This window comes from Mauremys reevesii, linkage group 26 (genome assembly GCF_016161935.1).
Source record: "Mauremys reevesii isolate NIE-2019 linkage group 26, ASM1616193v1, whole genome shotgun sequence".
NCBI lineage: Eukaryota > Metazoa > Chordata > Testudines > Geoemydidae > Mauremys > Mauremys reevesii.
Genome location: NC_052648.1, coordinates 8,409,409 through 8,423,178, shown reverse-complemented (window position 1 = coordinate 8,423,178; position 13,770 = coordinate 8,409,409). Strand labels below are relative to the sequence as shown.

Genomic DNA, 13,770 nt, shown 5'->3' with positions numbered 1-13,770 from the left:
TGCAGGGGCAGTGAGCGCTCCGGCGTGTTTCTGGGCCCTCTTGCCCCTGCGGTGCCGAGTGCGAGACCAGCGTGGCATTGCACTATAAACCCTGCACATCTCCGTGCAATGGGCAAACTCAGGAGTGGGCCGCTTGCTGCCTGGTTTCTCTGTACACTACATAGGAGGGTTTGAAATGTCCTGGGAGAGCAGCCCCTAGGCGCGGCCAATGCACCGAACCCCACCGAGCTTCTAATGCTGAGCCAGCCCTGTGGCAGCCAAGGCTCAGCTCCTCCCGGAACCTTTCTCGGCCGGGCTTTACGCGTAGACGGGCCTCTTTAGCTGCAGCACCCGAGCCAGTGGGCGGGGTTTGACTGTGATGGGCGGCAGTATGAGCCAATAGAAAACAGGGATGCTCGGCGTCACCTTGTTCCAGGCCAATGGGAGGCCAGAGGGGGCTGGCTCCAGGAAGTGCCTGTGGGGCTGTGGGGGGTGGAGAGTTGGCGCGGGGCGGACTCGGGCTGGGCACAGGGAGGGGGCAACATGTCGGAGAGGAAGGTTTTGAATGTGAGTAGGGGGCAGCCTGCGGCGCGGCGCGGCCCGGAAACGGGGGGAGGGGCCCTGTAGTGGGGGAGGGGAGATCTGGGGGTCCCATAGCGGGGAGGGGACCGGTAGTGGGGGAGGGGAGATCTGGGGGGCCCATAACGGGGAGGGGAGATCTGGGGGCCTATAGCGGGGAGGGGACCGGTAGTGGGGGAGGTCGGGACCGGGGGACCGTAACGGGGGAGGGGAGGAGGGGGAGAGCTGGGGGCCCCGTAGTGGGGGAGGGGAGAGGTGGCAGCAGTGTCTGTTCTGCTGAGAGGCCTTATAAGCTTTGCGTGTGGGTAGGTTCTGATGTGAGTGTGGGGAGCCCTGACACTCAGGCCCTGCTCCCATCCTCAGTGGATCCCAAAGTGCTGGAGCAATGGGTCACACCCTCACCCCACCCCATTTCACACCCTCACCCCACCCCATTTCACACCCTCACCCCACAGCCTCCCCGCTGATCCCTTTCTGCTTTGTTCTTGTAGAAATACTACCCGCCGGACTTCGATCCGTCTAAAATCCCAAAGCTCAAGCTCCCAAAGGACCGGCAATATGTTGTGCGGTTGATGGCCCCGTTCAACATGAGGTGAGGGAGGTGGTGCTGGCAGTACGTGTACCGGAGAACCTATGGGAAGAGTTTGGTGGGTTTCATAGGATATCCCTCCCCTTGGTTCTTTACTGTGTTTCCATCGAGCTGACCATATATTGGGATGGAGGGTGAATCTAGCTATTTGCTGAACATACTGACTGGATTTTGGTAATAAGGAATGCTTGTGAGGCTTTGGCTGCTTTTTTTTGAGCGAGTTACTGTGTGCACCACAATATTTACAATGGACGTAACCTTTTGCGGAGCAGGTCAATTTTGTATAGCTATAAACTAAATAGCAGAATCTCCTCTAGAATGGCTTAATCTACACACTCCCAAACTACTATGTATGCACGTATAGCCTGATGCTTAAATGCCAGGGCTGACCAAATGTTCCCCTGCTGTATTCATAAGGGGCTTTCAGGCAGGCCTGAGGACAGCATGACCAGACACAAGGCCACGCAGGCTTTTGCTTGTGATGGACACACCTGCCTATTTAGATTCAGCCTCTACTGTTGCTATAAAAACCTCACAGAAACCAGGGGGGTGGAAAGGATAGTCTAGTGGATGTGACTCTGGTGACCTGGGTTCAATTCCTGGCTTGGCCAAGGACTTGTAGTGTGAGCTTGGGCAAGTTACCCAATCAGCCCTGTGCCTAAATGCCCTGTGTTTGTTTTTTAACTATCTGGCCACTAATAATAATTATATAATAATATCCATTAATGATGGTGAGGTCCTCAGATACTACAGTGATGAAGGCCATATAAGTACCTAACTGTCCAGAATGTGCAGGTGAACGCCCCACTCCGGAGCAGTATGTCAGAGGGAGGCAACTGTCAATCAACAGAAGTGACAAAGATTAAATGGAAAAAATAGCAATGTATCTAATGTCTTTCTATTCTGGTCATCTTAGAGGTTATGTATAACAATAGGTACCAAATGTTCAGATGGGAATGTGATTCTCAAATTACAATGCCCATTAAAACTAAGCTCATCCCCCTTGTATGTCAGTTAGACTCCTGTCTTTCTCTAGTCTTTTATTACATTGTGGACCTAATTCACTTTCTCTTTGCTTCATGTAGGTGCAAGACTTGTGGTGAGTACATCTATAAAGGCAAGAAGTTTAATGCTCGCAAAGAGACAGTTCAGAATGAAGTGTACCTGGGACTTCCCATCTTTCGCTTCTACATCAAGTGCACCCGCTGCCTGGCAGAAATCACATTCAAGGTGAAGATTTTGAGAGTTCTGTAGCTGGGCTCTTGATTTCTGGGGAGGCAGCCTGGTGTAGATCAGGGCAGTGAGTGTCAGGAGATCTCCATTCTAGTCCTAGATGGTTCCCAACAAATGCTACTATTTTAAGATAACCAGAGATCAAATTTTGCATCCTAACTACTTCATCTCTATTCCCTTTTTAACAAACAGTAAAGTGTCTCATCCACAGTCTGAGTAGGGCACTATTGCGGCTCAAATGTCTGAGTACAGTGGGTGTTTCTAGGGCATAAATAATCATTCTTTTGGCAGGTGATGTGAATAAACCAAGGTTGAAGTGCTTTGTGTAGTTTTATGTGTTGCTTTGAAAATCATACTGGCTGTTCATTACCAGCACGGAATAGATTGACAGTGACTGGAGCAATAGCAGCCTGTGGCACGTTCACAATAATTCCCTTACGTTGCCCCTGTCTTCCTCAGACGGATCCTGAGAACACAGACTACACCATGGAACATGGCGCCACTCGGAACTTCCAAGCTGAGAAGCTGTTGGAGGAAGAGGAGAAGAGGGTGCAGAAGGAGAGAGAGGAGGAAGAGCTGAACAATCCCATGAAGGTATTTGAATGCCCCCCCTCCCCCAAGTCCTAAATATTGGACTGAGATTTGCACTTGTGCTTCAGTGCATTCATAGAATCATAGAATTCAAGATCAGAAGGGACCATTATGATCATCTAGTCTGACCTCCTGCAAGATGCAGGCCATAAGCCATCCCACCACTTCTAAAGCAGCGGCCCCCCCCCCATGCTCCGGAGGAAAAAAAAAAACCCAGCCACACATCCACCCTGGAGGAAAATTCCTTTCCCCCCCCCCCCATGGCGGTCAGTCAGCTGAACCCGCCCATGCGGACTCAGCCACACCCTCTGGAAAAAGGCTAACAAGGAAATATCATCCCATTATCATACTAATTACCCATTGTACCAGATTGACCTATTGACTAACTTTTGACCCATTATTATATCATCTCCTCCAATCTCCTCTCTTATCTTTAAAAATTTATCTATCTTAATCTTAAAATCATGTCGCCTTTCTCCCCCCACTGTTTCCTTGAGGCCTCTCCTGGTCTGAAACCCTAAATTTCTGATCTAAATTTCAATTTCAAATTTAACAATTTATATTTTATATCCTCCTGTCCTCACATCCGCGTTCAATCATATCTCCTCTTATTGAAGGAAAGGCTACTGCCCCAGTTCTGCACCTTCGGAACTGGCCTAGGCAGAGCTGGGAACTGAGGTCCCTGCTGGCAGTAGGGTCTGTCTTAGCCTGGAATGAGTAAAGGGAGTTTATCACAATCTTTACTTGTACTTCTTAAGATCTGAAAACGAGGCTCCCCATACTCATGCTATTGCACATCTAGTACTCATGCTAAACTCTGTCACTTGGGTACCGTGGTAGCAGGCACTTTAGAATTGCCATACTAGTAATGGAAGCTAATGGGATTGTTTAGGCTGCAGAAGAGAAGAATAAGGGGGGATTTGATAGCTGCTTTCAACTACCTGAAAGGGGGTTCCAAAGAGGATGGATCTAGACTATTCATCCGACGAAGTGGGTATTCACCCACGAAAGCTCATGCTGCAAAACGTCTGTTAGTTTATAAGGTGCCACAGGATTCTTTGCTGCTTTTACAGATCCAGACTAACACGGCTACCCCTCTGATACTAGACTATTCTCAGTGGTACCAGATGATGGAACAAGGAGCAATGCTCTCAAGTTGCAGTGGGGAAGGTTTAGGTTGGATATTAGGAAAAACTTTTTCACTAGGAGGGTGGTGAAGCACTGGAATGGGTTCCCTAGGGAGGTGGTGGAATCTCCTTCCTTAGAGGATTCTAAGGCCCAGCTTGACAAAGCCCTGGCTGGGATGATTTAGTTGGGGTTGATCCTGCTTTGAGCAGGGGGTTGGACTAGATACCTCCTGAGGTCCCTTCCAACCCTGAGATTCTATGATTCTATAATACAGTTCCTGAGTTGTCGGTGTGGCTTACCCAGTACTTCAAGGGCTTTCCTGCTTTCCCTGCTAGGTTTTGGAGAACCGAACGAAGGACTCCAAGCTGGAGATGGAGGTTCTGGAGAACCTGCAAGAGCTGAAGGAGCTGAACCAGCGTCAGGCAAATGTGGACTTTGAATCCATGCTGAAGCAGTATAAGGACTATGAGGAGGAGCGGAAACGAAGGGAGCTAGAGGAGGATGAGACGGAGATGAAGTGAGTCAGCTGGAAACCTTGCTCATGTTTGAGTTCTGGTCACACCTGGATATGTGACACTTTCCAGGCTGCCCCCTGTGGGCTGGGCAATGATCTTAACACCCCCACAGTATTTTAATGGGAGGGACAGTGCCAGAGATCCAAAGGAGGGTAACACTCCCTGCCTGCCCCGCGCCGCTCCCGGAAGCAGCCAGCACCATGTCCCTGCAGCCCCTGGGGGAGGAGGAGGGAGGAGGCAGGGGGCTCCGTGCGCTGCCCTTGCCTGCGGGTACCTCCCCCGAAGCTTCCATTGGCCACAGTTCCCCATTCCCAGCCAATGGGAGCTGCAGGGGGCAGTGCCTGCAGGCGAGGACAGCACCCGGAGTCCTCTGCCCCCTCCGTCCTGGCAGGAGCCGCAGGGATGTGGTGCCAGCTGCTTCCAGGAGCGGTGCAGGGCCAGGACAAGCAGGGAGCCTGTCTTATCCCCGATACGCCACGGGACTGGCAATCCCACAGGCCGGATCCAAAGTCCTGACGGGCCGTTGTTTGCTCACCTCTGCCCTAGACTGACCTCCTGCATAATACAGGCCAGAGAACTGCCCCGGAATAGTTTCGGGAGCAGATCTTTTAGAAAAATCATCCAGTTTTGATTTAAAAGTTACTAGTGATGGAGAATCCACCACTGACCCTTGGTAAATAGTTCCAATGGTTAATTATTCTCTCAATTAAAAATGTAACACCTTACTTCCAGTCTGAATTTTAGTTTCAAGTTCCAGCCCTTGGATTGTGCTCTACCTCCATCTGCTAGATTGAAGAGATCAAATATTTGTTGCCCATGTGGGCACATATAGACTGTAATCAAGTCTCTCTGTTGCACCTCTCGGGGGATCCCTTTGATTTGCAGAGCTATGCTGGAACAAGCCCAGAGCCGGCGATTCCTGGAAGACTCTGACTCTGACGAGGAAGCTGCCCAAGTGCCCTCAAGATCAGTACCGAAAGCGAAACCCACAGACATCTTGCAGGAGGTAAATCCTGGGGGTAGGGGCTTTTCCAAGGTGGCTCTCCGAGATGGGAGATTTTTCCACAAGGGGACAAACTAAAACCCAGCAAACCACACTGCATGAGAAGTCCCCTGGTTTGGAGACGTTGAGGCACAATTGCCTCTTTTCGTGCCTAGTTTAGAAAATGTGGCTCATTGTGTATTAGACTGAAAGTAAACTTCAGCCTGTATCAACTAGCAGAGGGGCTCATCTCCATGGGGGTGAGCTGCTGCTAAGAGCCCCCACCCCTACTGTCATGCCTGACGATGGTTCAGTGGTCACCACGTTGCTTCCGGCTTTGCTCCCTGTTCTCAGCTTGTACTTGAAAGGATTGTAATGGTTTAATCATTGTACAAGCTGAAGTCACGTCAATGCAAGATTAGCAGTGGTGGAAGATGCCAGCGGGACAGCCCTGAGGACCGAAGCCCTGTGTTTATACACAGCAGGGCAAGCGTCCCTGCATGATCCCAGCCTATTGTTCTGATGCTTGGTCTGAGGCGGAGGGAGCTCAGTCCTTGGTATAATCTCCACAGAGGATCCAGCAAACAGGCCAGTTAGTGCCAATTGCAGATGTTGCTTTTTGATGTCGATCCCTGTCCACTGAGACCGTCAAACAGTGCAGGCTTCTGAAAGCTTTCAAGTGACTCCCAAGCCAGGCTGGAGTTGAACTGTGAAATGTTCCCTGTCCCAGTGCTAATCCTTCTGAGCCATCTAGTCACTAGTGTGTTAAACCCAGTGGTTGGTCCAGCAGCCAACACGTTAGGTCATAGAAGCTGGATACTGGGAAGTCCTGTTGCACACATTGGATCACCCCTCTGTCAACGGACAACTATGCCCGCTGACCATAGCAATGGGGCATCAGCCCTGGGTCGGCTCTTCCGCAAGCTTTCCCTGGTATTCAGCCTGAATCTTCCTGGGCTGATTTTGTTCCTCTGCACCTAACAATGCTCTATCCCATCCCAGCCAAACCCTTTCTTCACAGCCTTTAGCTATCCAGAGAGGGGCTTTCTCCTTGCTGCTCTGCGACATGATACCTCTGTGTATGCAGCTCCAAACCACCCTGGATTTTGACGCTGATGTAACATTTTGCATAGTCTCTCTTCCCCCACTGGCGGCTCCAAGGACAGAGAACGTTAATATCTGCTTCCTTCTGTAGGCTACCGAGCCCCAGAGTAAGAGGCTGAAGATTGAAAGCTGGGAGAGGAGTGTGGGCAAACTGAACAGCCAGTCCCAGCTGGCAGGCCTGGTCACCGTGAAGAAACAGACCCCGGGCTCCACCACAGCTAACGGTGTGGGGAAGCAAGCGACACTACAGAGCTCAGGTAACTTTGGTTCAGTCTCACCTGCATGGCAGTGTGGGATCTGATTAGCCACTTAACTCCAGGCCACCAAGGTGGGGTCTAACAGGACGGTGACATCAAGCAGTTTAATCTCGTGTGTCTGTGTTGTCTTCGACTATATGTTGCAGTTTAGTAATTCATGACCCAATAGAACTTTGCCAGAATGGCATCAAGTCTGGTGTTGGGATTTCCAGTAGGGCTAATGCTCAGTGTTTCAGAGAGGAAGCCGTCTCCTCTCTCCTGCCTCCCGTATAGCACATTGTTATGGGGAAGTGAAATTCCTTCCTGACCGCTCTGGCAAAGAGTTTGTGCCCTGATGCATGAGAGCTGATTGCCAGAGTCTCAACTTCTATATTAACATTTTGGTGCTCAGATACAATGATGGTGCCAGTCTGTAGAAGTACCATGATAAATACACCTCTACCCCGATATAACGCGACCCGAGATAACACCAATTCGGATATAACGCGGTAAAGCAGTGCTCCGGGGGGGCAGGGCTGCACACTCTGGTGGATCAAAGCAAGTTCGATATAACGCGGTTCCACCTATAACGCGGTAAGCTTTTTTTGGCTCCCAAGGACAACGTTCTATTGAGGTAGAGGTGTATATTGATATTATTGCTCATAAAATTATTGAGCTCCTCTGTTTGTTCTGTGTCTGTACAACACCTAACCCAAAGGAGTCCTGGCCTGTAACTCAGGCTCCTAGTTACTACAGTAATACAGACGGTAATGCGAGACCAGCCATGGGGTTTGAATTTACTGTGCCGTTCCAAAACGTACTTTCCACAATGCAGTTGGCACAGCTGTCTGCTACAGTAACGTGAGCAGCCCGCAGCTGATCAGAAGCCATCTTTCATCTTCATTTTAAGTTGGTTAAATCTCCTTTTATTGTAGAGGGAGTTATGTTGTATGCTGTGATATCTGGATAGTGCGATTCTGCCTTCTCCAAACTCCCCTGCACTTTCAGTTGCACCCAGCATTCTTTCCTTCCTGTCCTAAACCGTTGCGTGGGGTTGCCTTGTTCTGTTGAACAGCGGCTGTGTTCCATCGCAGAGGTGGCTGCATTTTGATGGCGGGCGAAATGATCCCAGCCCTCTGGGTAGTTTGTTAAGCTTTTTGAATGACGGGTGCAATGTAAGATGACGTTGGCTGCTGATCCAAACCTGGTGTTTCATGAATGGCCCAGTTGAATGATGTTTTCCCTATGTGATCCACCCAGCAGTCCCTCCGCCCCCCCTTTCCGGCTTGAGAGCTTGTACACAAAAGACAGTTTCACACACTGGAGGCCACCTCACAGACAGCATCTATGTTAGACTCACCTCACCCTCTTCTAGTTTGGTGGAAGCCGTCTATGCTTAAGTATCTCAGACGTTTCCATTCTCTTATGGCACCACCAGGGGGCAGGAGGGGAGCCTCCGTAGAAATGCGACCATCTCAACATCAAATCTTTTAATCCTCATTGAGATTCAGACAGGCTGCCAAGGAAGCTGTTTTACTCCAGGTCTTAATGCCTGGTGTTGCAGTGGGTGCCCGGAACATGGCAGTGCCCATCCAGGCAGCAGCAGGAGTGATTTCCTCAGGCGTCCATAAGGTGCAGCTCTCTGTTCTCCAGCCGTGGGTGTGGGGTGTGAATGATTGAACCTGCTCTGTTTGGCTTCTAGATGCTGGAAGTTGGAGCTCCTCGCTACCTGCTGTGACCCAGCCCCCATCAGCAGCCCAGGGCTCTTCCCTCAGCCTGTTGGGGGCGTATTCCGACAGCGAAGACAGTACCAGTGACTGAGTCTGTGGGTCTCTGCTGGGAGCTCTCGCTCCGCTTCCTTTCCCTGCTGGAGTAGAGCGAGGCCAGGAGTTGGCAGTGGGATGCAGTGAGGGAAGAGTTTCCTCTCTTCACCCCACCACCAGGCAGCTGCTGTCCTAACAACTGAATCCTGCCAGAGAGCTGGCGTCCTTGTGCATAGACGATCCCCGTGGGATTCCCAGGCCATCTGCACACATGGCCAGTCATGTAATCGGAGCTGCCCTCCCTTCCTGGAAACCCCTAATATACCGTCATGTTGCAGCATTCCTTCAAACTGGGATACAGGGGGACTGCTTCCAGTGCAAGCAGATTGCCTCCAGGCATCTCTTCCCATTAAACATCCATCAATCCGGGCTCCTGTCAGCCTGTCGTGAGTGATGGTGGCACCAGCAAACCAGAGCTCCCCAGGGGAAAAATCTCTATTAGATGAGACAAGCTTCCTCTTTTCAGGCATGTTTCCAGCATCTTCGGAGAAAGGTTCCTGACCACGGGTTTGGGGAGAGCGGGGAGTAGAAAGTGGATGCCTGGCCCAATAGCGGGAGCAGAGCCCCAAAGCATGTCGGAAGGGGCTGAGAGCAGCAGGTCACCCACTGTGGCTGGAATCCATCATGCTGTGTTTATCGAAAGCCTTGTCAGCAGCAGCTAAGTGGAGGGTAATGAAGTGTGTGGTTCTATATACCACCATCTCCCTCACCACCCGACAGTCTCTTGGAATTCCTGTAAAACCCAATCTGTCTCCAGACCTCTCTGTTAACTCTTCCCGTGTCTGAATTCTTGGCATGGGGCTGCGATCTTCTCTTCTGTCCTCCTCAGCGTTGCTACATTTAGCCTGGGCTAAAGTTAGAGGCCGCGCTAGCGCCTCTCATTTCCCATGAGGATCATGCAATTTTTAAACAGATGTTTAACTTCAGATGTAATAAAGGGTTCTGAAGAGCATTTCTCCCTTCCCCTGTCATTCTTTGTAAAGGGGTCTTCAGAGGGTGTTGCCTAGTGGTTAGGGTAGGAGATTGGGAGACAGGACTCCTGGGTTCTCTTGCTGGCTCAGTGTGAGACCTTTTTAGTTGAGACACAGGGAGTCACTAAATCACCTGCCCGAGAGGTCGACAGAAATATGTTGAGGGTGGATTAATTAATTAATAGACGTGCTGGAGTCAGGGATGGAAAAGATTTAAAGTCCTGGATCAAATCTGTGCCCACAGAATACGCAGAGGATTCAGACGAGTTCAGCAACCGTGTGCTTGCTTCATACTATTGTTGTGTCCTTAGCTCATAGACTTTAAGAGCGTAAGGGACCATCCTGGTCATCTAGTCTGGTCTCCCACCCATCGCTGGCCACAGAACCTCACCCCCTCCTGCTCCTGTACTAGACCCCTAATGCCTGGCTGAGTTACGGAAGTCCTCAAATCACGATGTAAAGACTTCAGGTTACAGAGACTCCACCATTTATACGAGTTTAAACCTGCAAGTGACCCATGCCCGATGCTGCAGAGGAAGGCGAAACCCTCCCAGAGTCCTGAAGCCCCGTAAGGTCTCCAAGCAGAGTCAGGAAAAAAAAAACCCAAAACCTCCCTGCGGTCTGTGTTCCCCCGAAGTCCTTCCCTAGCTCTGGGTAATGTACTTTCCCTGGGTTCTCCAGTTTCCCATGACATGCTGTGCTTCTTGCTTTGAGTGTTAGCGGGGGGTTTCTAGGCCTCTCTCCCTGCCCCATTGTGTCTGCCTGTGGCCTTCTAACTGGGTGAGTCAGACAAGACAAGGTCAAACAACTGGCCGAGATTCAGGCAATAACCTCTTTGTCTCAAGTCATTCCTAACTATGCCTGGGCCCCCACACCCATCAGGGCAGTCCCGGCTCCAGCAGCTCGTTACCCGAACGCTCAGGAGCAGGCAGGGGAGAGCGACCACAAGGGGCAAATGCAGCCTTGAGTGTCCCCCTGTCACTGTGGAGGGAGGGTGAAGCTGCCCAGCTGTAGCTTTACTGAAACCCACGACTCCTGCGAAGAGCGCCAGGAGGATGCAAGTGTGAGCGTCTTTCTGCCAGAGGCTTTGATTTAGGGGTGTGCCGAGCCAGAGACTGTCCTTGCGAAGGCTGGAAGCCCTGCTCAGCAGGGCCTTGTCTGATCACCGTCAGGGGCGAGCTGTGCACTGGAGCAGTGCTCTGAATTCCTGCCAGGCTTACAAAGGTTAAACCAACAGCCGCAGGGAGAGGCATCAAGCACTGTGCTGTCATCCAGTGCTGCTGCTTGGTCTCACTCACCCCTGCCTCCTTTCTGGGAGTGGGGGCTGGTAGGGGAAGGGGGCTGGCCTCCTTAAAAACAGAGCGCTCCTTTGGAAAGGCAAGGGCCGGGCTGCTTCTGCTGTGGGGCGTGTGTGTGAACTGCACGGTGCCTTCGGGGGTGCACCCAGCCAGGCTGGAAAGGAGCCAGCAGCCAGGAGATGCTCACTCTGCTGAGAGACATTAATGGGCTTCCGAACTCTCGTAATTAGATTAATCTAAAAAGGGTGAGGGAATGCCCCTGGGGGAGCGGAGGAAGGTGCAGCCAGCCTTGCTGGCGGAGCAGTGCCAGGCTGCGTCCGCCAGACCTGCTGGCTCCATGAGCGTAGCAGCCCTGCGGCTCTGGTTTACCCACGGCGATCAATGGAATGACTCTGTCTCATTGGAATCCCATTTCTCTTGGGCCTCGGTCGCTTTTCCTTTGTGATGACAACGGGGAGGACTCCGTGCTCTCCCTGGCAGGAGACACGTACTGCATTGCCGCTGCTGGAGGAGCACTGTGGCCTTTGGCAGGGACGGCTTGCCTTCGTCAGAATGTTACCAGCGTTTCTGTGATCAGGCTCCCTCTCGGCAGCCAGTTAGAACCGGGCTGTGGCATTGTGCGCATGTGGCAACAGCTGCTGGGTGACACTTTGAAAAGATTGGGGTAACCTCTCATTTCCCATGTGCCAGGCTCCTCCTCCCGCCCCACATCCCACTGCTAGCCCCTGCGACTCACCTTGATTTGTATCACAGCAGCACCCAGAGGCCCCAAGCGAGATCAGGGTCCCATTGTGCCTGGTGCTGTATGTACCCCTACAGCAGTGGGGGAGAAGGCTGCTGTGGCCTCATTCACAGGGGGGAGAGTAGCCCAGGGCTCTCACAACTTTCTTCCTGAGGTCACCCAGGCAGTGTGCAGCAATGATGCCTGCTCCGCAAGCCCATCTCTCTTGCTGCCATGCACTAGAGAGAGACGGATCCTTATTTCCTCAGCTCCTAGTGTAACCTGGATGCTCCATGTGCCTGCCTGGAGTTGAGAGACTCAGTTCATTCCAGGTAAACAGAAGAGCCTGCCAGCCCTGTTTTCAATGGGCCAGCTCGGAGCCCTCCCCTCCAATGAGCCTGCCTGCCTGCTACGAATCTTTGCCGTCAGTGAATCTTTCCCACGTGCCTTCACCGTTCCTTGATCCGCAGGATCATCCGCTCTGCCATGGCCACTTACACCCCCGTCCCCATCTGATCACATGATCCTAGGGGCTTTCCAGTCCACTGCTTGGTGCAGGTAGGGTGACCAGATGTCCTGATTTTATAGAGACAGTCCTGATTTTGGGGTCTTTTTCTTATACAGGCTCCTATTACCCCCCACCCCCTGTCCTGATTTTTCACATTTGCTGTCTGGTCACCCTAGGTGCGGGATACGATCCATCTCTGCCTCATTGCCTCCCCAGTTGTTCCATTCTTCACCCTCTGTCCTCCTCGATCGTTATCATCCTCTTCAGGCAGCGCTTGTCAAACCTTATCGGAGCTGGCTTCCGTCAGGCTTGCGTTTCCCCGGCTCTCCCAGCTGCGTAGCACTGTTGGGAGAGTCTCCCAGGCGTTGGACAAGAGGGAGACAGTGGCAAAGATGGCAGGGAGTACGGCTTGTGGTAAGGTACAGGCCTGGGAGCAGGGGGTTCTATCCCTGGCTCTGCCACTGGCCATAGGCAGGCCGCTTGCCCTCCTTGTGCCTCAGTTTCCCTGTCTGCTAAAGGCCACTCTGACCTGCCAGGCAGAGTGCTGGTGACACTTGGCTAATGTGCGTTTGTAGAGCGAGTTGAGAACGTTGGCTGGAAGGTGTTAGGGTAAGGAAAAGAGTTACTAAGTGTTATTAAGAAACAGCATTAGGTGACCGTAACAAGTGTTCATTGTCACGAATGGGAGACCCAGTGCAAGTTATTTATGGCCATCCTCAGAGGGACTGAAACCAAGGGAAGGTAGGAGCCTTAAATATCTTTGAGGATCTGGACCTTGGGGCTTTTCTGCACCGTGCCGCAGTGCAGGCTACAGGGGTATGACCTGTAGAGTGCTCGAACTGCCTCTGCTGGTGCCAACTAACAGGTACCTACTGCCCGTTACCGTAGCGCTGTTTGAAACAGGACGGCCTCCACGTGAGCGAGGTCCCTGTTAGTTCGCGCCAGCAGGGCCTACGCAGGGCTCTTAGAGCGTGTGCAACACATGCGAGCGCCCCTCAGTTCACACCCCCGGTGTCTGCCGGGCGGCGCTGCACCGACTAGCCCTTAAAGTTGCGATTGATCCTGCAGAGTAGTAACGTCGGTCACCCGATGCCTCCCTGTCACGCAGTCATGGGAGGGCGCTTCTGAGCAGACTGGATTTACACAGCGGCAGGGCAAGGAGCGGTTAAAGGATTTCGTTCAGCCCTTGGCCAGTGCAGGGCCGGTGCAGCTCCCGTAGTCGCAGGGTTCTGGCTGGTAAGGTGGAGGATGGCCCTTTAACTGGGTTCCTGAAGGTCATTGGCCCACGGCTCTTGGTGCCTGCATGGTAGGCAGGGACTCACCCTACACGCTCATGATGGTCTCTTCTGGCCGTCAAATCTATGCAGTGAAATGTGGCATTTGCCCAGCCTAGGGATCGCTTTATAGAGATACAAACCAGGACCCAGTGGTTACTGGCCACATGCAAGCGAGCAGCACGGAGTGTTATCGCTGCCAGGATCTGCAAAGCAGGGTCACAACTCCCCCCTCCTGC

General features: G+C 52.1%; 1 protein-coding gene across 1 annotated transcript; it reads left to right on the top strand.

Moving 5' to 3' along the window:
- The first annotated feature begins 453 nt into the window (after positions 1–453).
- On the top strand, positions 454–9,711 carry YJU2 (YJU2 splicing factor homolog). Its single transcript, XM_039516230.1, has 8 exons — positions 454–546; positions 1,050–1,150; positions 2,233–2,377; positions 2,840–2,974; positions 4,435–4,616; positions 5,500–5,620; positions 6,792–6,957; positions 8,639–9,711. The coding sequence occupies exons 1-8, from the start codon at positions 523–525 to the stop codon at positions 8,755–8,757; spliced, it is 993 nt and encodes a 330-aa protein (XP_039372164.1). The 5' UTR covers positions 454–522; the 3' UTR covers positions 8,758–9,711.
- Positions 9,712–13,770: the final 4,059 nt, after the last annotated feature.

Bases quoted from the DNA above. Each gene is read 5' to 3' on its own strand.
- YJU2 (XM_039516230.1), top strand. From the start codon at position 523: ATGTCGGAGAGGAAGGTTTTGAAT. The intron at 2,975-4,434 runs GTATTTGAATGC...TTTCCCTGCTAG, and splicing joins AGCTGAACAATCCCATGAAG to GTTTTGGAGAACCGAACGAA. The intron at 4,617-5,499 runs GTGAGTCAGCTG...TTTGATTTGCAG, and splicing joins GAGGATGAGACGGAGATGAA to AGCTATGCTGGAACAAGCCC.